The sequence below is a fragment of the Dama dama genome, chromosome 19 (assembly GCF_033118175.1).
Source record: "Dama dama isolate Ldn47 chromosome 19, ASM3311817v1, whole genome shotgun sequence".
Lineage (NCBI taxonomy): Eukaryota > Metazoa > Chordata > Mammalia > Artiodactyla > Cervidae > Dama > Dama dama.
Window position 1 is genome coordinate 28,487,342 of NC_083699.1, and position 24,341 is coordinate 28,511,682.

Below are 24,341 nucleotides of genomic sequence, written 5' to 3' on the forward strand. Positions count from 1 at the left end.
ATCTAGATGTCTGTTTCCTTCCCCAGGAGAGGGAACTTTTTCTCTTTTCTTTCTTTTTCCTTTTTCTCTTTCATATTTTTTTCCTTTTCCTTTTCTTTTTTTTTTTTTTAAAGTGATCAATTCTATTTGGTTTTCTTTTTGTTTGTTTGTTTAGTTGAAGTATAGTTGATTTATAATATTGTGTTACTTTCAGGTATAGCCATTATTTATTTGAATCAGCCTTTCTCACATTATTCTTCTCCAGGACCTATATAATGCAAATATTGATGTGTTTGGTGGTATCCCATATGTCCTTAAACTATTTTTAACTCTTTTTCATTATTTTTGTTTTCCTTTTTGGTCCTCAAATTGGATCGATTCCACTGTTCTGTCTCCAAGTTCATTGATTCTTTGCTCCTCTCGCTCTAGTTTTCTGCTGAACCCTCTACTGAGTTTTTCTGTTCAGCTATTGTATTCTTCAGTTCTGTGATTACTGTTTGGATTTCCTTATATTTTCTCTCTCTTTATTGAAATTATCATTTTGTTAATGTACTGTTCTCCTGACTTTGGTGAGGAAATTTATGGTGTTACTTGGAATGCTTCTCAAGCAAATCACTTATCTTCATTTCCTTAAAGTCTGTAAATAAAGTTTTATCTTGTTCTTTTTTTGGAACTTCTTTTTTTGTTTCTTCATTTTCTTTGACTCTATTGGTTTCTGTGCATCAGATAAAACAGCCACTCTTATTCTTAAGGAATGGTCTCATGTAGGACATAAAACTTATCATCTAGTCCAACTTTATGTCTTGGTTGTATCTCAAACCTTTGTGATTGTCCAGGCTTCTTTCTTTCCTTTTCTTCTTAAAGTGACTTCCAGTAGTTGAGGATATGCTAATACTTGTTAGTGTCCCAGAGGGGAAGATCTCAGTCAACACCTAGATGCAGGCTAATTAGAAGTCAGACTCTCAGACCAAAGATTTTGCAAATAAACCTCTTCCAGGGAAAAACTAAGTGATGGGCATTTCAGTCTTCTTCTGTGCTGAGCACAGTTAAAAGTGTTTCTCTATTTGTTTCAGTCCTGTGAGACCTATAAATGCAAGTCCAGCTGGTAACAGCTAAATAATTGAGGGGTGTGTCCCCTGAGTGGCAGTTGCAAAAGCCATGGTGCCAGATGTGTGTCCAGAAGCTGCTTCTAGAGAGGTCTCAGTGGTTTGGGAGGACTATAGGGAGGATGCTGAGATGGAATCTATTGTTGTTGTTCCGTCACTCAGTCATGTCAAATTCTTTGTGACTCCATGGACTGCAGCTTGCTAGGCTTCCCTGTCTTTCACCATCTCCAGACTTTGCTCAAACTCATGTCCATTGAGTCGGTGATGCCATCCAGTTATCTCATCTCCTGTGGTCCCCTTCTCCTCCTGCCCTCAATCTTTCCAAGTATCAGTGTCTTTTCCAATGAGTTAGTTCTTTGCATATGATGGCAAAGTATTGGAGCTTCAGTTTCAGCCTAAGTCCTTCCAGTGAATATTCAGGGTTAATTTCCTTTGGCATATTGGCAGGTTTGATATCCTTGCAGTCCAAGGGACTCTCAAGTCTTCTCCAACACCACAGTTCAAAGGCAACAATTCTTCAGTGTTCAGCCTTTTTTATTGTCCAGGACTCACATCCATACATGACTAGTGGAAAAGCCATAGCTTTGACTATACAGACCTTTGTCAGAAAAGAAATGACTCTGTTTTTAAACATGCTATCTAGGTTTATCATTGCTTTTCTTCCAAGGAGCAAGTGTCTTTTAATTTCATGACTGTAGTCACAGTCCACAGTGATTTTGGAGCCCAAGAAAATAAAGTCAGCCACTATTTCCACTGTTTCCCCATCTAGTTGCCATGAAGTGATGGGATCAGATGTCATGATCTTGGTTTTTTGAATGTTGAGTCTTAAGCCAACTTGTTCACACTCCTCTTTCACCTCCTTCAAGAGGCTCTTTAATTTCCTTTTTCTTTCTGCCATAAAGGTCGTATCATCTGCATGTCTGTGGTTGTTGATATTTGTCCAGCAATCTTGATTCCAGCTTGAGCATCATCCAGTCCAGCATTTTGCATGATGTACTCTATGTATAAATTAAATAGTCAGGGTGATAATATACAGCCCTTAAAATAATCCTTTCCCAGTTTTGAATCTGTCCAGTGTTCATGTCTGGTTTTAACTGTTGCTTCTTGACCTGCATACAGATTTCTCAGGAGGCAGGTATGGTGGTCTGGTATTTCCATCTCTAAGAATTTTCCACAGTTTGCTGTGATCTCCACAGTCAAAGGCTTGAGCGTAGTCAATGAAGCAGAAGTAAATATTTTTTCTGGAGTTTTCTTGCTTCTTGTATGAGACAATGGATGTTGGGAATTTGATCTCTGGTTCCTCTGCCTTTTCTAAGTCCAGCTTGCATATCTGGAAGTTCTTGGTTCACATACTTTTGAAGCCTAGCTAGAAGGATGTCGAGCACTACCTTGCTAGAGTGTGAGATGATTGCAATGGTGCAGTGGTTTGAACCTTCTCTGGCATTACCCTTCTTTGGGATTGTAATGGAAACTTACCTTTTCTAGTCCCATAGTCACTGCTGAGTTTTCCAAATTTGCTGGCATACTGAGTGCAGCACTTTCACAGCATCATCTTTTAGGATTTGAAATTGCTCAGTTGGTATTTTGTCACTTCTCTAGCTTTGTTCATAGTGATGATTCCCAAGCACACTTGACTTCACATGCTAGGATGTCTGGTTCCAGGTGAGTGATCACATCATTGTGGTTATCTGGATCATTAAGATCTTTTTTGTATAGTTCTTCTGTGTATTCTTGCCAACTTTTCTTAATATCTTTTGCTTCTGTTAGGTTCATGCTCTTTCTGTCCTTTATTGTGCCTATCATTGCAGGAAATGTTCCCTTGATAGCTCTAATTTTCTTGAAGAGATCTCTAGTCTTTCCCAATCTATTGTTGTTTTTTTTTTTTTTTTTTCTTCATTGTATTGTATTTACTTGCACTGTTCACTTAAAATGGTTTTCTTATCTCTCCTTGCTATTCTCTGGAACTCTACATTCAGATGGGTATATCTTTCAATTGGCTTCCCTGTTCTCCACTGATGATTGAGTTGTGTCCCTAGGGCTAAATTAGAGATGTGACCTGCAGGCAGCAACTTTTAAAGTATTCAATAAGACCTCTTCAGGTAAAGGCTGGATGATGGGCATTTTTCCTCTGTACTGAGCCTGAGGTGGGGAACTGCAGTGAGTCCTCTTGAGTCCATTAGGTACCATTTCTTTGTTGGCTGTAGTGTTGTATACTATGTGGACAGAAGCCTTTTGTCTTTCAGGGCTTGATATTTTGTCCATTGCTTGGAAGTCTTAAAAGTTGAGCCTTTAGATGTTGGGTCTTAACATTTCTCTCTTCATGGAGAAATAGACTTCTGAGTTCCTTTCCTATTGTATATCACTGTGATGGGGTGGAGTTTATAGCAAGAGCATGTCTTAGGCTTTGTTATTCATTTCAATGTGTTTTTTTATTGCTGTTCCCCCAATGTGCCAGGGTCATTTCATCTAGTTTCTGGATTTTACTTTTCCATAGGGAATTGTTTCATGTATAGCTGTAGACTCAATGTATCTGTGGGAGGAGGGGAGTTCAGGAAACTCCTATGTTACTATCTTAACTGCAACCTAGTAAGGCTTATACTCAATGTTTTCAATATAGGATTAATTCCTCCACTATCTGAGAAGGCCTGACAAATAGTTGAGGAAAGAAGAGAAGTGAAAGGTAAAGGAGAAAAGGAAAAATATATCTATCTGAATACAGAGTTCCAAGGAATAGCTAGGAGCAATAAGAAAACACTTCCTAAGTGATCAGTTGCAAAGAAATAGAGGAAAGCAATAGAATGGGAAAGACTAGAGAGCTCTTCAAGAAAATTAGAGACACCAAGGGAACTTTTCATGCAAAGATGGGCATAATAAAGGACAGGAATGGTATGGACCTAACAGAAACAGAAGACATAAAGAAGAGGTGGCAAGAATCCACAGAACTATGCAAAAAAAGATCTTAAATATACCCATATAACCATGATGGTATGATCACTCACCTAGAGCCAGACATCTTGGAGTGCAGAATCAAGTTGATGTTAGGAAGCATCACTAGGAACAAAGCTAGTGGAGGTGATGGAATTCCAGTTGAGCTATTTCAAATCCTAAAAGATGATTCTGTTAAAGTGCTGCACTCAATATGAGAGAAAATTTGGAAAACTCAGCAGTGGCTACAGGACTAGAAATGGTCACTTTTCATTCCAATCCCAAAGAAGAGTAATGCCAAAGAAGGTTCAAACTATGGCACAATTGTACTCATCTCACATGCTACCAAAGTGATGCTCAAAATTTCCCAAGCTAAGTTTCAACAGTATGTGAACCAAGAACTTCCAGATACTCAAGATGGACTTAGAAAAGGCAGAGGAACCAGAGATCAAATTGCCAACATCTGTTGGATCATGCAAATAGCAAGAGAATTCCAGAAAAACATCTACTTCTGCTTCATTGACTACGCTCAAGCCTTTGACTGTGTGGATCACAACAAAATGTGGAAAATTCTTAAAGAAATAGGAATACAGAACAGACCACCTTACCTGCCTCCTGAGAAATCTGTATGCAGGTCAGGAATCAATGGTTAGAACTGGACATGGAACCATGGACTAGTTCAAAATTGGGAAAGGAGGATATCAAGGCTGTATATTGTCACCTTGTTTATTTAATTTATATCGAGAGTACTTCATGTGAAATGCCAGATTGGATCAAGCACAAGATGGAATCAAGATTGCCAGGAGAAATATCAATAACCTCAGATATGACAGTTATGCCACCCTCATGGCAGAAAACTAAGAGGAACTTAAGAGCCTTTTGATGAAAGTGAAAGAGAAGAGTGAAAAAAACTGACTTAAAACTAAACATTCAAAAAAACCAAGATCATGGCATCTGGTTCCATCACTTCATGGCAAATGGGGAAAAATTGGAACCAGTGACAGACTTTATTTTCTTGGTCCCCAAAATCACTGCAGATGATGACTGCAGCCATGAAATTAAAAGACACTTGCTCCTTGGAGAAAACAGCTAAGATAAACCTAGACAGCATATTAAAAAGCAGAGACATTACTTTGCCAACAAAAGTCCACATATTCAAAGCTATGGTTTTTCCAGTAGTCATGTATGGATTAGAGAATTGCAGCAAAAAGAAAGTTCAGCCTCAAAGTATTGGTGCTTTTGAGCTGTGGAGTTGGAGAGGACTCTTGAGAGTCCCTTGGACAGCAAGGAGATCGACCAGTCAATCCTAAATGATATCAGTTCTGAATATTCATTGGAAGGCCTAATGCTGAAGCTGAAGTTCCAATAATTTAGGCCACCTGATGTGAAGAACTGACTCATTTGAAAAGACTCTGATGCTGGGAAAGATTGAAGGCATAAGGAGAAGGGGATGACAGAGGATGAGATGGTTAGATGGCATCACTGACTTGATGGACATGAGTTTGAGCAAGCTCCGGTTGCTGGTGATGGACTGGGAAGCCTGGCGTGCTATAGTCCATAGCGTCATAAAGAGTTGGATACACTGACCAACTGAACTGATCTGAACTGATTCTACCTCTAGCCTTGGCAAGATAATTAAATGAGATAACAAAATGTATATAAAGCACTTTGAAAAGAAAGGAGCCTTATTTAAATGTAAAGGAAAGTTATATTGTCGTGCCTGAATGAAAATGAGTTCCAGAATCCACAAAAAGTGTATGCAGTATGGTTTGTCTCTGCTCACTGCATGGCACAGCATATACAAATCTCCATCATGTGACTGAAGATGTAAATAAAGCCTGTTTACCTGAAGAACTCCATGGTGGGTCAGGTGCCTTGGAAGTCCCAGTATTTGTTGCCAGCTTCTTTTTGAGACATAGCAAGGTGGCTGGTTTATATTCCAGTTGTTCTAGCTGCCAAATGACTGAAAAGACCCAAAACAAAACAGCTTTCTCCAGCAGCACAAGAAGAAGTTGCCTTTCTCCTCTCTTCCAATTCTTTTATTTTAATCTTCTGTAATGTGTGGTTTTCAGATTCCAAAAATGTAAACAAAACATGTCTGTTCTATAGTTTCTATCCTCCAATGCAAATTGTAGAAAAGAGACCATAATGCCTCTTAATCTTCTTTAAACATTCCTTTTACAAATAATTTATTTCCAAACATTGGTTTTAAGGGGTGGAGTGGGGTAGAAACGGGATTCATATCAACAGATTGTATATAATGCTTTTTTTCCTGAATAGCTAACAGCATAGTCAAAATAGGCAGTTTCCTAGGATGTTTGTGATCATATGCTGAGGATAAAATGCTGCACAATACTTGAGACATTAGGGGAGAAGTGGTTGTTACATTGGGAGAAAAATATCTCAAAGAAATAAAGGGATCTCAAAGGTATTTTCCTTTCCTGTTCCTAAGAAATACATTTCCTCCAGCTGTACTTTCATTATGATATAAATTGTGCAAACAACTGGGAAATATAACTTTTAAATATTAAATGGAATTTGACCCTTGTTAAATGTGTAGATTTGAATATTTAACATCACATTCTCCTTGTAGGTTGCTTCTTTTATATGTTCTTTATTGTCTCAAATTAGTGTGCTCATTTCCCCTGTGTAGTTTCACAAGACAATGTTTTCATTCATTAACAAAATTTCATAGTGCATTAATAACATCAACACAGTCAAATTTCCCTGTGTGCCAGCTTCAGGGTTAAAAGAGATGTAGGGACATTTGTTAAGCCCAGGTAAATATTAAATATCACTTGAGGGGGTGGGGAGTAACAATGGCATTTGCCACCAGCCCTAAGTTCCTTAGAGATGTATAAAAATGCATATGACTTGTTCAGTCTATTAAGCAGGTGCTAGTTCAGCTGTATTGCATATGTTGGTTTTCAGACCCAGTTTTGGAGTGCAGTGGTAGAAACATATGCATGTGTGAAAATTCCAGGTGTGAGTTTAGAGAATGTCATTTAAATTTTTATATTTTTATAATTTAATTTAAATGTTGATCTCAGAGATATATAAATGGTATTAGTTTTGATAAAGTTTGGAAAACTGATTACGAATATAGTAAAGCATGAAGTATGTGGATTTTAAAGGATTTTAAAAATTATATCTTACATGCAATTAACTGATCATTAATTTTGTGTGAGAATTTTCCTCGCTCCTATAACCAGCTATTGATTTGCAGTTGTTCCTCTTGATGGTTTTATCATGTGACATTCTGAATTGTTTTATAAGAAATTGTTTTAAAGTTTACATTTAACAACTCCTTCAACTAGGGAAACTATTTCTTAATATTTTAGCCCAAAAGAAAGAAAATATTATATCTCCTTATACTATTCTGAGACATGGAAAATCTACTGAGGACTTTATTTTTCTTTACAGAAAGACAACAATTTTTAAAAAGGTTTTAAAAAAAGAAATTTTATAAAAATAAATTTCCCTCTTTTTTTTTTGCTCTAGATAAGAGTATAAAATTGCATGAAATAATGAAAAACAAACAAAAACCCTTAATGCTAAATTCGAGTGTTTTTTTTTTTTTTCTTTTTCTTTCAGCTCTCAGGAGAAGTGATTTTGCAAATTGCCAATGAACCAGTTCTGCCCTTTAATGCTCTCGATATAGCTTTAGAAGTTCAAAACAGCCTTAAAGGTAATTTTTCTTTGAATTATAGTAATTTTAGGAAATGAAAATGTTCAACTAATTTTCAACAGGTATAAAGTCAACAACTATTTCACTAGGTATGATAATGTGGCACTTTCCTTCATATAGAGGATAATCTTGAGAAGGGCTTAGAAGAATGTTGGCTGCCATGTCAGTAAGAATGAGGTTGGTAAAGATGCTGCCTGCAATGCAGGAGACCTGGGTTTGATCTCTGAGTTGGGAAGATCCCCTGGAGAAGGGCATGGCAACCCACTGCAGTATCCTTTCCTGGAAAATCTCATGGACGGAGGAGCCTGTTGGGCTACAGTTCATGGGGTCGAAAGAGTTGGACACGACTTAGCGATTAAACTACCACATGCCTAATATTCAGTCAGTTCAAACAATCTTGGTTGAAAGTTTGTGTTTTGAGATTGGTTTCTGTGAGGTATGGGCTGGGTCCATTTGATTGAAGTATTGGCTCATTCTAGATTAAGGCTGACAAGGAGGAAACTAGGAAATTATTTCCGTAGTCTCTATTTCAGTTGCTTCATGTTTGAATATATCTCTTTCTAGAATTTTTAATATCACCCTAATAATTACTTTTATTTTCCCTTTTTCTATATATAAACCTTTCGACAAAACTTTTAGTTTATCTCCATTCCCCAAATACAAAGGACAGTGTTGTAAATAATTTAAAAGTGCACCCTCCTTCTCTTTGAGCCACACATCTTACTACCATATCATTTGTAAACATGCGTTTCTCAATATAAAAGCAAATATTTTCACTATGGTATTTAAGCAGTCATTCTTGGAAAATGGGTCAGTCTAAAGAGCCAAACAGTTATAGTATCTAAAGCTTTAATGCTTTAAAATTTTTGACTACCTGGATTGGTTCTTAATCCAGAGAGTACCACAATAAAATATTTTTTCCCCTCAGTGATTCTTATGACTTCTATTATATTGGCTGTAAAACTGTGACCTTGGGAGCAACTGAGCTATTTAGGGCCTTTTACTCCCATACTAAATGGCCTCATATTGCTCTACACTGGGGATATTTAAGCTTGTCTGTTTTCTTCTATTTTGTCAAGCTTCATTTTATTGTTGTCAGTATGATGACCTGTAGCAGTCACTTTGTCCTCTGTTTAAAATTTTCTATTTCTGTAATATTTTGTAGAGACTGAGTAGCCAAGTATATGGTATTTTATAAAATGAGAACAGCATAAGCATAAATAAAGGGTTAAAAACTTCTGTGAATAATATATTCTTTGCAAGGATTTCTTTTAGCCATCTATTTTATTTGTCCTGTAGACTGTTTTGCTTTTTCTTTAGTTCTCATTTTCATACTTTAAAAAATTCAGTTGGTACTACATATTATACTTAAAACTTGCAGAGAACAAATGGAGGAGACTTATTTGTATTACAAGAAGATTTGTCCATCTATAAAGAATAACTCTCATGCATAGAAATGAGCCTCAAGGAGTATACTGTGAAATAGTAACACTGTGCGATAGAATTATAAATGATTTACAGGTTGCTTTTCGGAGTTTAGATCTATGATAAATGTTTAATACCTTTGTAATAAAGATATGAAGATATATTTTTAAAATTAAACAAAGCCGGCAAAACCAAAAACAGTAGCAATACTGTCATTTTGAGATCCAAATTCTATTATTTTTTAAACATTCGGGTGGTACTTTTTAAATCTGTAAGTAATATTTTAGCATTATTATTTCTATATGAGTGTTTTAAATAATGTAGTCTACCTCCGAGGGTCAGAAAAAAGTCCTAATGAGTCATTCTTAGAATGACTGTTTTTTTTTTCTTTGTGTGTGTGTGGGCAGGTAGTTAGGAATCTCTTTTAAAATACAGGAAAGTACTGTTTCTTTCTTCAGAAAATTGCACTTGTACAAAACAGTTTGCATATATCCCTCAGACTTTACAAGATCTCCTGAACCCATTTATTCATTCATTTAACAAATATTGACTATCCATGGTATTCCTGGCATGGTTATATGACCAGAAAACCAAAACATAAAACCCAGCCTCTAGATAAATAAACAAAACAAAATTAAAATTTCTACTGCTAAGAAACATATGTACATGGTAGAACAAAACTGCCATAGGTCAAAGCAATTTTTAAATTAGCTTTATGCTCAAATTGTTCTCTAATATCAATCACTTTGGAATAAATTTGCATTAAGTGTTACAGAGCATAACTGACTGTGGTTGTATCCAGGGCACAATGGAGAGATTAGGTCTGGGAATATATAAGTGAGAGGTGTGCCAGATGAGATTTCTGATCGAGTGCAGATAGAGGACAGAAAGGGCTTCCTAGGTGGCGCAGTGGTGAAAAATCCACCTGCCAATGCAGGAGGTGCAAGAGTTGGAGCCCTGGATTTGGAAGATCCCCTGGGGGAGGGCACGGCACCCAACTCCAATATTCTTGCCTGGAGAATTCCATGGTCAGAGGAGCCTGGCGGGCTACAGTCCATAGGGTCACAGAGAATCAGACAGGACGGAGCACAGCGCAGCAGCAGCAGAGGACAGAGAAGGCTTATGATTTCTGGGCATGTCTACATTCAGAAATTAGGAACAGAAGGGGAATCTGAGACAGAGACTGAGAGGGAGACAAAGGATAAGAGACAAACTGGGTGAATGTGATATCTTGAAGCCAAGGGAATAAAAGGTTTGAGAGAGGAAGGAGGGATCCACTTCATCAAATACTACTGCAGGTTAAGAAAAGTGATGACCAAGTACTGATAGCTAGATTGAGCAATTTGGAGGTCACTGGTGATCTTACCAAAAGCAATTTTAGTAGAGTGGTATACAAAATAGTCTGATTAGATGGCTTCAAAAGAAAATGAAGTGATAAATTGGGGACTGGTGCTGGTAGATGGAAAGCTTGGAGTTGAAACCAGTTAGCATGTTTTTATTTTGATGAGAATGATCTGATGGAGAGTGAGGATTTGATTAAGATGAAAGGAGAATTGAAAAAATTCAATTCTTTGAGTTTTTGAAGAAAGTGAAATAAGAATTGCTAGAATGTTTTTCTTGAAGAAGCAGCATAAGATGGAGAATGTTGCCTTAGTGATAAACATCCATAAAAATGTGAAGGAACACAGAGCATTATCATATGGGGTAAGTAAATGTGGTGCTGGGAACTCTTGTCAGCCTCTTCAATTGTAACAAACAATACAATAGTTGCTTGGGAAAGTGAAGGAGGGATTAGTCTTTTGGGCACCATTAAGTGAAAGTGAAAGTGAAGTCACTCAGTCGTGTCCAACTCTTTGCGACCCCATGGAGCCTACCAGGCTCCTCAGTCCATGGAATTTTCCAGGCAGGTATACTTGAGTGGGTTGCCATTTCCTTCTCCAGGAGATCTTCCCAACCCAGGAAACGAACCTGGGTCTCCCTCACTGCGGGCAGACGCTTTACTATCTGAGCCACCAGGGAAGCCCCATTAAGCATTCAGAAGAAACGTTTTAAGTGAGATGTGCTATGCGCTGTGCTTAGTCACTCAGTCATGTCCGACTCTTTGTGACCCCATGGACTGTAGCCCACCAGGTTCCTCTGTTCATGGGATTCTCCAGGCAAGAATACTGGAATAGGTTGCCATGCCTCCAGGCGATCTTCCCAACCCAGGGTTTGAACCCAGGTCTCCTGCAGTGCAGGTAGTTTCTTTACCATCTGAGTCATCAGGGAAGCCTTTAAGTGAGATAATTCAGCATAATTGTGTACTTTTCCCAGCCTTCAGCTGGGAATTCAGGCATAGAACAGGTAGATTTGGATTTAATCAGAGCTAAGGCTTTGCTGGGAGGGGGAAAATGAGCTAGATAAGGTTAGGACAAATGGGAGTGAGGTGTCTGACAAGGAGTGCTCATACTGATGGACTGACATACCTGAACTGGGTGTGGAATAAAGTAAGGATACAATGAGAGTGAGCACAAAGAACGGAGGATCGATAGACCTAATTTATTGTCAATCCAAAGAATTAGAAAAGGTACGCGGAAAAGACCCGCATTTGGAATTGTTGAAAATCTGATCATAAAACGAGTGCAGATACTGGTAATGACAGTGTCAGGGTTGAGGCAGGACCATGGAAGTGTGGTAGCTGATCAACAGGGGAAAAGAGCTATGGAAAAAGAGCCCAGACTGTGTCTATGTGGATATTGATATTGTCAAGAGCTAAGACAGGAGTAAATCGTACAAGAAACAGCGATTGAACCAGGAGGTAAAATCTTCAGAGAATGAGCCGGGACATAAAGACAGTTCATATTGTTCTCCTATGGCTAGTGGTATAGAGGGCCTGGGAGAAAAGAGAGCTACTGCTGAATAGTGATGTGACGGGAGCATTGTCAATAGTGGAGAGCCGGGTTTCAGTTGAGGCAAAAAGGTAAAGAAAACAGTCTGAGAATAGGCCAGGTTACTAATCCTTTCTTTGATAGCTATATCTAAAAGCATGTCAGTACAGGGGAAACAACAGGACAAGATGAAACTCCAGTCATTCTACAGTGATTTCCACTGCAAGCCAGACATGACAAAGTCTAGAAAAAAACCCGCTTGAAAATCTCAGGCTCTCAGTTGGATGAGCCAGGAGCATTTTGGCTTCTTGCTGTTATATCGGACTGTCTCTTCTTTGGTTATTGGTTATTTTTGAGTTTTGCTTCTTTTGATGTGAAACTCCTGGGTCTCCCTGTCACTTTCACTCAGAAAGATGTGGCCAGACTTGAGATACACCCATACTAAAAACACAAAGCAAAACAAAGCAAAATGTAACCCCCAAAATAGGCAAAAATTATTCCTTTACCATGACCTGGCTATAACTATTTGATCAAAGGGATATGAGTAGTCACCTTTAAGCTATACATTTTTTTCATTATCAGGATTCAAAACTATTTGAATTATTTGAATCATAGTAAGAGATTATTTAAATGTTTGCTAAATTGTAGGCAATTTGGTTTACTTATTCTATTTTGACTACTTTGGTTATAACCTTAGTTTTAAAATAGGATATTTTAATGTTCTAATGCATGACTAATGGACATACTTATCAACAACTAAGTAAACATTTCAGTTTCAATTTTAGCTACAATGTTAGATGATTTCACTAGCTAAACAGGGTTTCTATACCATGTTAAATGAAACATATAGTTTTATCACTTGATACAAGCTTTAATTGCTGATATATTTTCTTATATTTCTATGGCAGTTAATGGTGATTAGTCTTAAGTTCTCAATTACAGTTTAAAAAAAATGACCTTTAAGACTGAACTATAAAATACTGTTTCTCCTTACTGCAGAGTTTAAGTATGAAGGTCTCTGAAGCCTGATTGCATTTTCAACGATGTAATTTTTACCCCTTGACAACCAGCCATCTTGTTTATTTATTACACTAGTTTACGGTAGCAGCAGACCATTCTCTATCCTTCTCACAACCCCCAGAAAGAAGGATAATTTAGCAGTGAATAATTTGTTTGAGTTGATTTATTAGATGGTTCTTGAAAGCTCATTTTGACTGAGTGACCTTGGCTCTTAATATTTGGTCAATGCCAAGCACATAATAGAGGATGAATATTTATAACATGGTTGGTGCATGGGGATATAGTATAAATAGTGACTGATAAGATAACTGACATGCATCGGATGTATTTATGACAAATAAAAGTATGTTCAAAAAATGCACACACAAGCCAATGGTACTAGTTTATGGGGGCAAAGAAGGGTGTAAGGAATAAGTAAAGTTAAACTTACCACACCATTGAACCTGGAAGCCAATTAAAGAGTAAGCACTTGATGACCTTACTAAGTTTGCAGTTTCTCACTTATCCACTTTTAATGCAAAAATAGTGCTTCAAAATAATTAGCAACTATATAATTCTGATACTTTAAGTTTATAGTTTCTCACTTTATTTACTTTTTTAATGCAAATTAGCACTTCAAAAGAATTAACAACTGTGTAATTCTGATGCTTTTTGTTTTCTTTGCCAGAATTCTGGATGTTAATTATTTAGCATGATTATAAAAACTACAAATGACCAAATAAAGTAAAAATCATTTTCATTTGATCTGGCTATGTACACATTTAGTGCAAGCCAGACCCAACAGGAAACACAATTTCGAACTGTGTGGCTTGTTGCCACCTCTGATTGTCTCACTTAATGTGAAATGGTTGTTGGCAGCTTTTCTGCTGCTTTTTGAAATACTAACAATGTTGATTTGATCTGACTTTTTTGTTTGTTTCTTTATAAGCTTTGATAATTCATTAGCGTCAATCACTTCATTTTAGAAGGAGGGATAGTATTTCAACGTGATGATGCCACTGAGGCAAGCTGTATGATTTCTTTTATATTTTTAGTTTCATATTTTCACTTGTTACGCTGGTTCTTTACTACAGTCCCAAGTGATTGGGACCTGTATAATGTGTTTTTGTGTGTGTGTGTTCCTTTCTGAGTAATGTAAGACAAATTTCCCAATTTGCAAATAAGTGTGTACTTTATAAATTGCATGATCACATCCTCAGTCTCTCTATATCCAGTCTTGGTTTTAATGACTACCAATTCAAACTCTGGACCAGCCTATAGATAGTAAAGCGTAGATACGTTGTTCTGTGTTCTCCCTGAGAAACCTGAAGCAGATCATCTAAAATCCAAATATTTCCAGGGAAAGATTGTGTTTCCAGGGGAATTCTGAACCAAGCCAGATCAGTAGTGGTCTGAACTAGCATTTCTGGAGCTGAGTTTTTGGTGTGACAAGGACTTAAAAACATTCTCTGAGAAGTGTCTTACATTGCTTACCCAAATTGGTAGAGAATTTTGATAAGAGATTAGTCATTCATTGGGGGGTGTAAATTCCTAGGAAAAAATGTGTTTAGTTTCAATCTCCATTATATTTTTGTATGGATTCTGATTACATAACTATATTACAGATTGCATTTCATTTATTAATATGCCACACCTCATCCAAAAAAGAATGTGAGACATCTGGGACTGCAGTAAATCTGATCGTTTCTAAAATGTCAGTGTTTCTCTCCTGAAATTAGATTTTCTTTCTCCTCATTTCTCTTTGAACTCATGTTCCTTAATTATTATCCTAAATATGGTGTCTCCTTTGCTTTCCTCAAAGGTATACTTTCTTTGCTCAGTTTTACCCATCTCACAATTTTTTGCTATTCATACAGCTTTCTTTTGTGATCATCATTTTCTTCCCTGCTCTGAATACTTCATCCAAATCTGCTTGAAGGTTTCTTTTCACATGTGTCACTACATTGACTGAAATATATTAATGACTTAGTATCATTTTTACTAGTCTCTCATCACAATAATGAGCTTGTAATAATATTGTGAATTTGTTTTCTAAGGGTAGTTTTAGGATAAAACCTTGTATACGTGACGGGATAGCACTACAATCCATTAGGCTTTAAGTGTTGCTTCACTGGCAACACTTACAAAGTCACTTTTTTTAAAGATACTTTTAATCATAGCTTGTAATAGAGCATAAAGTACCCTGCCCTCATGTTGATTAATTTTATTAAAGCCTTTTCTTTTTCAGTTTCTTGGTTTAGTCAAAGCATAATTAAACTCACATGTGTTATTAAATATAAAACTCCAACTTTCTGCCTCAGGAAAAGAGTGATAAAAAATAAACCGCACATTAATTTAATTCATTCAAGAAAACTTGTGCTCACTCTTCCAGAGCCACCAATAACCAGAACATGTAGTTGCAAGCATAATGCAGTGGCCACATTTGTGAGCCATAAAAAGAGCCTCTGGTTCAATTTCTGTGCTAGGCAGACAGACGCTGTTGGGAGAACCCACTCAATGCAATATATGAAAAGTCTTGCTAGATATCCATCTGCCTTGGCTACCTGGATTTTTTGCATAATATTTGAATGCAAGATAATCTTTAGAGGGCAGGAGAAGGGAATGACAGAGGATGAGATGGTTGAATGGCAGCACCGACTCAATGGACATGAGTTTGGGTAAACTCCAGGTGTTGGTGATGGACAGGGAGGCCTGGCGTGCTGCGGTTCATGGGGTCGCAAAGAGTTGAACAGGACTGAGCGACTGAACTGAACGGAACTGAATCTTTAGAATGTGTTTCTTCTGTTTTAAAAAGTGGCCCACCTGATTCTTCTAAACCTGCCACTTTGGCATCTTTTCAAAAAGAATTTCTACTGTATTCAGTTTAGAAATAATTATCCATTGTCTTAGCATATTGCATTTTGAAAATAATATCCTTTTATTTATGCACTGTAAAATCAATGTTAGATTATTTGAGTATCAGCAATGAACTAGCTCTCACACTTCTTTCTCTACCTGCATTTTTGTTTGTTTAACTTCTTTAAATAACCAGCTGAGATGATTCATTGTGATTCATACTAAAGAAGGCAGCACGAAGAATAGAAAATGTAAGATAATAAAGGACTGTTGTTTCCCTTGGCTGAAATCATATTGGAAACTTTTTTCTTCTCTTTAGTGATGCCACAAGATATTTTTAAGACAACGTTAAGTAGCATGCATCCCCCCCACCAAATAATCTATTCTGCTTTAACTGCTGTGTTATGCAGAACATAAATCATACTTTTTCTTAGCACTATAAATCAGTGAAATCTAAGCTGTGATTGTGCAATTATTAGCACCTTTAAAATTGTGATAAGCTCAATCTGTAGAAGAAGAGATACTGTGAAATACTATTAAAGTAAAAGGCTATGTTAGTTTGATATAAAAATATAGTTTTAGAGTATGACCAGTACATTTCATTCTTAATTCAAAATGAAATTGAGTGGGTTTTTAAAAGTACAGCCACAAAGCAGAACCAAAAGATGGAAATAAACTAAAACTTTTTGAAGTATGAGACTTGAGAGGCCACAATAGTAGGCAGTAAAATCATTATTTAAAACAAGACAATTATAAATTTGTTCAGGTGACTGCAGAACAGACATAATACACATGGGTTTCTGCCAAGCAGAAACTCATCAAGGTATGAAGTGCTGCAGGATAAGAGGTTGTTTGTGCTGGTCTCAGACCCTGGCAGGTTGGAACATCTGTAGGCTCAAGGGGTGTAGTCAGCCCTGTAGTTACAGTTCATACCAAGAAGCCTGAGAGGCCTTGTAGGTAGGACGTGTATTAAATAACTTTAAGCGTCTGATCTATTGTTGGAAGGTATTTTAGGATCCTATACCAAGAACACATTTTCTGGGAAGCACCTTGCCACTTTAGGGGTCACTCCCTAAAACCCAAGTAATGTGCTAAGAGCCTTACATTCTTTGTGACATTTAACCTTACTCTAACCTCATGGGCTGAGCTGAGTTCAGTTCAGTCATTCAGTCTTTGCAACCCCATGAATCGCAGCACGCCAAGCCTCCCTGTCCATCACCAGCTCCTGGAGTCTACTCAAACTCATGTCCATCGAGTCGGTGATGCCATCCAGCCATCTCATCCTCTGTCGTCCCCTTCTCTTCCTGCCCCCAATCCCTCCCAGAATCAGGGTCTTTTCCAATGAGTCAGCTCTTCGCATGAGGTGGCCAAAGTATTGGAGTTTCAGCTTCAGCATCAGTCCTTCCAATGAACACCCAGGACTGAACTCCTTTAGGATGTTCTGGCTGGATCTCCTTGCAGTCCAAGGGACTCTCAAGAGTCTTCTCCAACACCACAGTTCAAAAGCATCAATTTTTCAGCACTCAGCTTTCTTCACAGTCCAACTCTCACATCCATACATGACCACTGGAAAAACCATAGCCTTGACCAGACGGACCTTTGTTGGCAAAGTAATGCCTCTGCTTTTTAATATGCTATCTAGGTTGGTCATAACTTTCCTTCCAAGGAGTAAGCATCTTTTAATTTCAAGGCTGCAATCACCATCTGCAGTGATTTTGGAGCCCCCAAAAATAAAATCTGACACTGTTTCCACTGTCTGCCCATCTATTTCCCATGAGGTGATGGGACCAGATGCCATGATCTTAGTTTTCGGAATGTTGAGCTTTAAGCCAAGCTTTTCACTCTCCTCTTTCACTTTCATCAAGAGGCTTTTTAGTTCCTCTTCACTTTATGCCATAAGGGTGGCATCATCTGCATATCTGAGGTTATTGATATTTCTCCAGGCAATCTTGATTCCAGCTTATGCTTCTTCCAGCCCAGCGTTTCTCATGATATACTCTGCATATAAGTTAAATAAGCAGAGTGACAATATACAGCCTTGACATACTCCTTTTCCTATTTGGAACCAGTCTGTTGTTCCATGTGCAGTTCTAACTGTTGCTTCCTGACCTGCATTCAGGTTTCTCAAGAGGCAGGTCAGGTGGTCTGGTATTCCCATCTCTTTCAGAATTTTCCACAGTTTATTGTGATCCACAGAATCGAAGACTTTGGCATAGTCAATAAGGCAGAAATAGATGTTTTTCTGGTACTCTCTTGCTTTTTTGATGATCCAGCAGATATGGCAATTTGATTGCTGGTTCCTCTGAGTATTATGACCAATTTAGAGATTAAGAAATTGCCTAGGAGGGGTTTTGAGTCTTACTTGGGTGTATGCATCTATGTGGTAGATTTAGGACTGGAATATAGGTCCATCAGATTCCAAGGCCTCTGCCCTCCCACTACCCCGTGTTGCCTTCTGACTGGGGAGAAGAGCATAGGGTGATTGTTGGCTAGAAGCAGGGGACTCTCTGAGGAGTAGGGGTCTACTTCCTCCAGTATATTTTAGGTTCTCCTGAAGTGACTTGTCTAGATCTCAGTATCCATCTCTATATCCACTGGCTGGTAATTCCTCCTTCCTTCACTCTTCCCTCTTCCTCTTCAGTTAATATTAATACTGATTATAATATCCAGTCCTGTCCTTTCTGCACAAACCTGGAAAAATGGAAGGGTTTAAGTTAGATGTGGGCTCATCCTCTAGAAGGATGAGGACTGAGGGAAATGAGGGAAGGCTAATCAATATTGTTATTTCTGGATGGAACACCCTACCTCAACTGCTTTAATATAGGTAACTACCTATTCCAGACTTTTAAAAGTTCCATTAGAGATCGGTTTCTGTGTAATTTCATGATCTCTCAAGTTTCACTTCTTCCCTGGGATCTAATTAGAATATTGTTATACACAATGATGTATTCCTTCATCTTTAAGAGCATTTATTTCACTTCATATTTATTTATTCCCTGTTTTGGGGTTATTTCTAACTAGATTAGGAATTTATTAAACTAGATATTTAATCTTATATGTCTTACAGAACCAGTACTTATAAAACAGCACACAAAATAGGACTCAATAAGTAGTTGGCGAAAATATATTTGTATTTTGCATAGAAATGGAGGAAAAAATGCAAACTGTTTTCATTTGAAATTTAGAAGTACATTTCAATTACCTCTTGAATAACATCAAGATACTTTTAATAGGTAGTCTAAAAAATTTTATATTATATTAAGATTTTTTTCAATATTTATCAAAAATCATTGTATCTGCCATGCTGTAAAAACTTATTAATGGTTGGCTTTTCACCAAGAGCAAAGATATAAAAGGGTCACTTTTAATGGTTGATTGTATTGTACAGAGTGAAGTAAGGCAGAAAGAGAAACATCAGTACAGTATATTAATGCATATATATGGAATTTAGAAAGACAGTTAACAATAACCCTATATGCAAGACAGCAAAAGAGACACAAATATAAAGAACAGACTTTTGGACTCTGTGGGAGAAGGTGAGGGTGGGATGATTTGAGAGAATAGCATTGAAACATGTATATTGCCATATGTGAAACAGATGACCAGTGCAAGTTCGATGCATGAAGTAGGGAACTCAAAGCCAGTACTCTGGGACAACCCAGAGTGGGAAGGGAAGTAAGTGGGGACTTCAGGATGGGGGACACATATACATCCATGGCTGATTCATGTCAATGTATGGCAAAAACCACCACAATATTGTAAAGTAACTAGCCTCCAATTAAAATAAATAAATTTAAAAAATAATAGTCAAGAAGTAGAAAGAAAAAAAAGGTTGATTGTCTAGTTCTGTATTTTTTTTATAGAAATATAGATGATTTACAATGTTGTATTAACTACTGCTATGCAGCAGTGACTCAGTTATACACACACACACACACACACACACAGTTGTTTTCATATCATTTTCCATTATGGTTTATCAGTATATTCAGTAATGTTCCTTATACTATACAGTAGAGCATTATTGTTTATCCATTCTATGTATATTAGGTTCTATATGTTAATCTCAAACTCCCAATCCATCACTCTTCTACCCCTCACTCCTCTGGCAAACACTAGTCTATTCTCTATGTTTGTGATTCTGATTCTGTTTCATAATTATTTTTATTTGTGTCATATTTTAGATTTCATGTATAAGTGATATCATATGATACATGTGTTTCTCTTTCTGACTAGGTCTATCCATGTTGCTGTGAATGGCATAATTTTGTCTTTTTATGGCTGAGTAGTATCCCATTTGTATATATCTTTACAAATTTTATTTTTGTCTAGATATATGACCAGGAGTGGGATTGCTGTATCATATGGCAACTCTATTTTCAGTTGTCTGAGAAACCTTCAAACCGTTCTCCACAGTGGCTGCACCAAGTTATGTTTCCACACACAGTGTAGCATGGTCCCCTTTTCTCCACACCCTCTCCAGCACTTGTTATTTGTATACTTTTAATCATGGCCATTCTGACAAGTGTGAGGTGATACTCCATTGTAGTCTTGATTTGCATTTCTTTCATAATTGATGATATTAAGCATTATATCATCTAACTTTTGACCATTTGTATTTCTTTGGTTGTTGCTGTTGTTGTTCAGTTGTTCAAACAGTTGTGTCGACTATTTGCAACTGCATGGACTGCATCATGCCAGGCTCCTCTGTCCTTCCCTATCACCCAGAGTTTGCTCAAATTCATGTCCATTGAGTCAATGATGTCATCCAACCATCTCATCCTCCATCGCCCCCTTCTCCTCCTATCCTCAATCTTTCCCAGCATCAGGGTCTTTCCCAATGAGTAGGCTCTTTGCATCAGTTTTGGAGCTTCAGCTTCCGCATCAGTCCTTCCAATGAATATTCAGTGCTGATTTCCTTTAGGATTGACTGCTTTGATCTCCTTGCTGTCCAAGGGACTCTCAAGACTCTTCTCCAGCACCACAGTTCCAAAGCATCAACTCTTTGACCCTCAGTATTCTTTATGGTCCTACTCTCACATCAGTACATGACTACCAGAAAAACCTTAGCTTTGACTAGATGGAACTTTGTCTACAAAGTTATGTCTCTGCATTTAAAATGATGTCTAGGTTTGTCATAGTTTTTCTTCTAAGGACTAAGCATCTATTAATTTTTTGGCTGCAGTCACCATCTGTACTGATTTTCAGTTCATTTCAGTCATTTAGTCCTGTCTGACTTTTTGTGACTCAATGGACTGCAGCATGCCAGGCTTCCCTGTCCGTCAACAACTTCCAGAGCTTGCCCAAACTCATGTCCATTGAGTCGGTGATGCCATCCAACCATCTCATCCTCTGTCATCCCCTTCTCCTCCTTGCCTTCAGCCTTTCCCAGCATCAGGGTCTTTTCAAATGAGTCAGTTCTTCGCATCAGGTGGCCAAAGTATTGGAGATTCAGCTTCAGTGGCAGTCTTTCCAATGAATTTACAGAACTGATTTCCTTTAGGATTGACTGATTGGATCTCTGCAGTAAGTGGCTCTCAGAGTCTTCTCTAACACCATAGTTCAAAAGCACCAATTCTTTGGTGCTCAAATTTCTTTATGGTCCAACTCTCACATCCAAACATGAGTACTTGAGAAACCATAGATTTGACTAGATGCATATTTATTGGCAAAGTAATGTTTCTGCTTTTTAACATGCTGTCTATGTTTGTCATAGCTTTTCTTCCAAGGAGCAAGCATCTTTTAATTTCATGGCAGCAATCACCATCTGCAGTGATTTGGGAGACCATGAAAATAAAGTCTCTCACTGCTTCCATTGTCTCCCCATCTATTTGCCATGAAGTGATGGGACCAAATGCCATGATCTTAGTCTTTTGAGTGTTGAGATTTAAGCCAGCCTTTTTGCTCTTCTGTTTCACTTTCATCAAGAAGATATTTAGCTCCTCTTTCCTTTCTGACATAACAGTTTCTTTGGAATTCTACATTCAAATAGGTATATTTTTCCTTTTTCCTCTGCCTTTCACTTCTCTTCTTTTTTCAGCTATTTTTAAGGCTTCCTCAGACAACCATTTTGCCTTTTTGCATTTCTTCTTCTTGGGGATGGAGATCACCCCCTGCCGCACAGTGTTAAGAACCTCCATCCATAGTTCTTTAGGCACTCTATCTATCAGATCTAATGCCTTGGATGTATTTCTCACTTCCACTGTATACACATAAGGGATTTGATTTAGGTCATACCTAGATGGTCGAGTGGTTTTCCCTACTTTATTCAATTTAAGTCTAATTTTTGCAATCATGCGTTCATGATCTGATGCACAGTCAGATTCCGGTCTTTTTTTTTTGCTGACTGTACAGAGCTTCTTCATCTTCAGCTGCAAAGAATATAATCAATATGATTTCAGTATTGACCATCTGGTGATGTCCATGTGTAGTCTTTCTTGTATTGTTGAAAGAATGTGTTTGCTAAGACCAGTGTACCCTTTTGGCAAAACTCTGTTAGCCTTTGCCCTGCTTCATTTTCATACTCTAAGGCCAAACTTGCCTATTATTCCCAGTAGCACTTGACTTCCTACCTTTGCATTCCATCCCCTATGATGAAAAGGACATCTTTTTTTGGTGTTAGTTCTAGAAGGTCTTGTGGATCTTCATAGAACCATTCAACTTTAGCTTCTTTGGCATTAGTGGTTGGGGCATAGACTTGGATTACTGTGGTACTGAATGGTTTTCCTTGGAAATGAACAGAGATCATTCTGTCATTTTTGAGAGTGCACCCATGTACAGAATTTCAGACTCATTTGTTGACAATGAGGGCTATTACATTTCTTTTAAAGAGTTCTTGCTCACAGTAGTAAACATATCATAATCTGAATTAAATTTGCCCATTCTGGTCCATTTTAGTTTACTGATTCCTAAAATGTTGATGTTCAATCTTGCCATCTCTTGTTTGACCACTTCCAATTTATCTTGATTCATGGACCTAAAATTCCAGGTTCCTATGCAATACCTACTGTTTTTGCTTTGGCTCCATCACTTCATTCTTTTTGGAGTTATTTCTCCACTGATCTCCAGCAGCATTTTGGGCACCTACCGACCTGGGGAGTTCCTCTTTCAGTAACCTATCGTTTTGCCTTTTCATACTGTTCATGGGGTTCTCAAGGCAAGAATACTGAAGTTGTTTGCCATTCCCTTCTCCAGTGGACCACATTCTGTCAGACCTCTCCACCATGACCCTGCCGTCTTGGGTGGCCCCACACGGCATGGCTTAGTTTCATTGAGTTAGACACGACTGTGGTCCTGTGATCAGATTGGCTAGTTTTCTGTGATTATGGTTTTAGTGGGTCTGCCCTCTGATGCACTCTCGCAACACCTACCGTCTTACTTGGGTTTCTCTTACCTTGGACGTGGGGTATCTCTTCACGGCTGCTCCAGCAAAGCAGCCGCTGCTCCTTACCTTGGACGAGGGGTATCTTCCCACAGCGCCCTTCCTGACCTTGAATGTGGAGTAGCTCCTCTCGGCCCTCCTGCGCCCTGCGCAGCAGCCGTTTTTTTTTTTTTTTTTGCAGCAGCCGTTTTTTGGAGGTAGCTCCTCTCTGGCAGGGCCCCTGACCTCCGGGGTGGTGTAGTTCCTCTCAGCCACCGTCCCCGAGCTCGGGCGGGGGGAGCTCCTCTCAGGGGTGCTACTGCGCTCTCAGTCACTAACCCTAACCTTGGGGGAGGGGTAGCTCCTCACGGCCATGCTTCTGCGCGGTCCATCGCAGCCGGCAAATCCCTTATGACTATACAGTGGAAGTGAGAAATAGATATAAGGGACTAGATCTGATAGACAGAGAGCCTGATGAACTATGGACAGAGGTTCATGACATTGTACAGGAGACAGGGATCAAGACCATCCCCATGGAAAAGAAATGCAAAAAGGCAAAATGGCTGTCTGAGGAGGCCTTGAAATAGCTGTGAAAGGAAGAGAAGTGAAAAGCAAAGGAAAAAAGGAAAGATATTCCAATTTGAATGCACAGTTCCAAAGAATAGCCAGGAGAGATAAGAAAGCCTTCCTCAGGGATCAATGCAAAGAAATAGAGGCAAACAATTGAATGGGAAAGACTAGAGATCTCTTCAAGAAAATTAGAGATACCAAGGGAACATTTCATGCAAAAATGGGCTCAATAAGGGACAGAAATTGTATCGACCTAACAGAAGCAGGAGATATTAAGAAGAGGTGGCAAGAATACACAGAAGAACTGTACAAAAAAAGATCTTCACGACCCAGATAATCACAATGGTGTGATCACTCACCTAGAGCCAGACATCCTGGAATGTGAAGTCCAGTGGGCCTTAGAAAGCATCACTATGAACAAAGCTAGTGGAGGTAATGGAATTCCAGTTGAGCTATTTCAAATCCTGAAAGATGATGCTGTGAAAATGCTGCACTCAATATGCCAGCAAATTTGGAAAACTCAGCAGTGGCCACAGGACTGGAAAAGGTCAGTTTTCATTCCAATC

General features: G+C 38.2%; 1 protein-coding gene across 9 annotated transcripts in view; it reads left to right on the top strand.

The window, feature by feature from the left end:
* The window catches only part of NAALADL2 (N-acetylated alpha-linked acidic dipeptidase like 2), a 1,498,179-nt gene that overhangs the window by 1,383,107 nt on the left and 90,731 nt on the right, over positions 1-24,341 (top strand). For all 9 annotated transcript variants that reach the window (XM_061168361.1, XM_061168362.1, XM_061168363.1 and 6 more), the window contains one exon: positions 7,605-7,698. In XM_061168361.1, the coding sequence (XP_061024344.1) occupies positions 7,605-7,698 (94 nt within the window). The remainder of the gene's footprint in view (positions 1-7,604; positions 7,699-24,341) is intronic.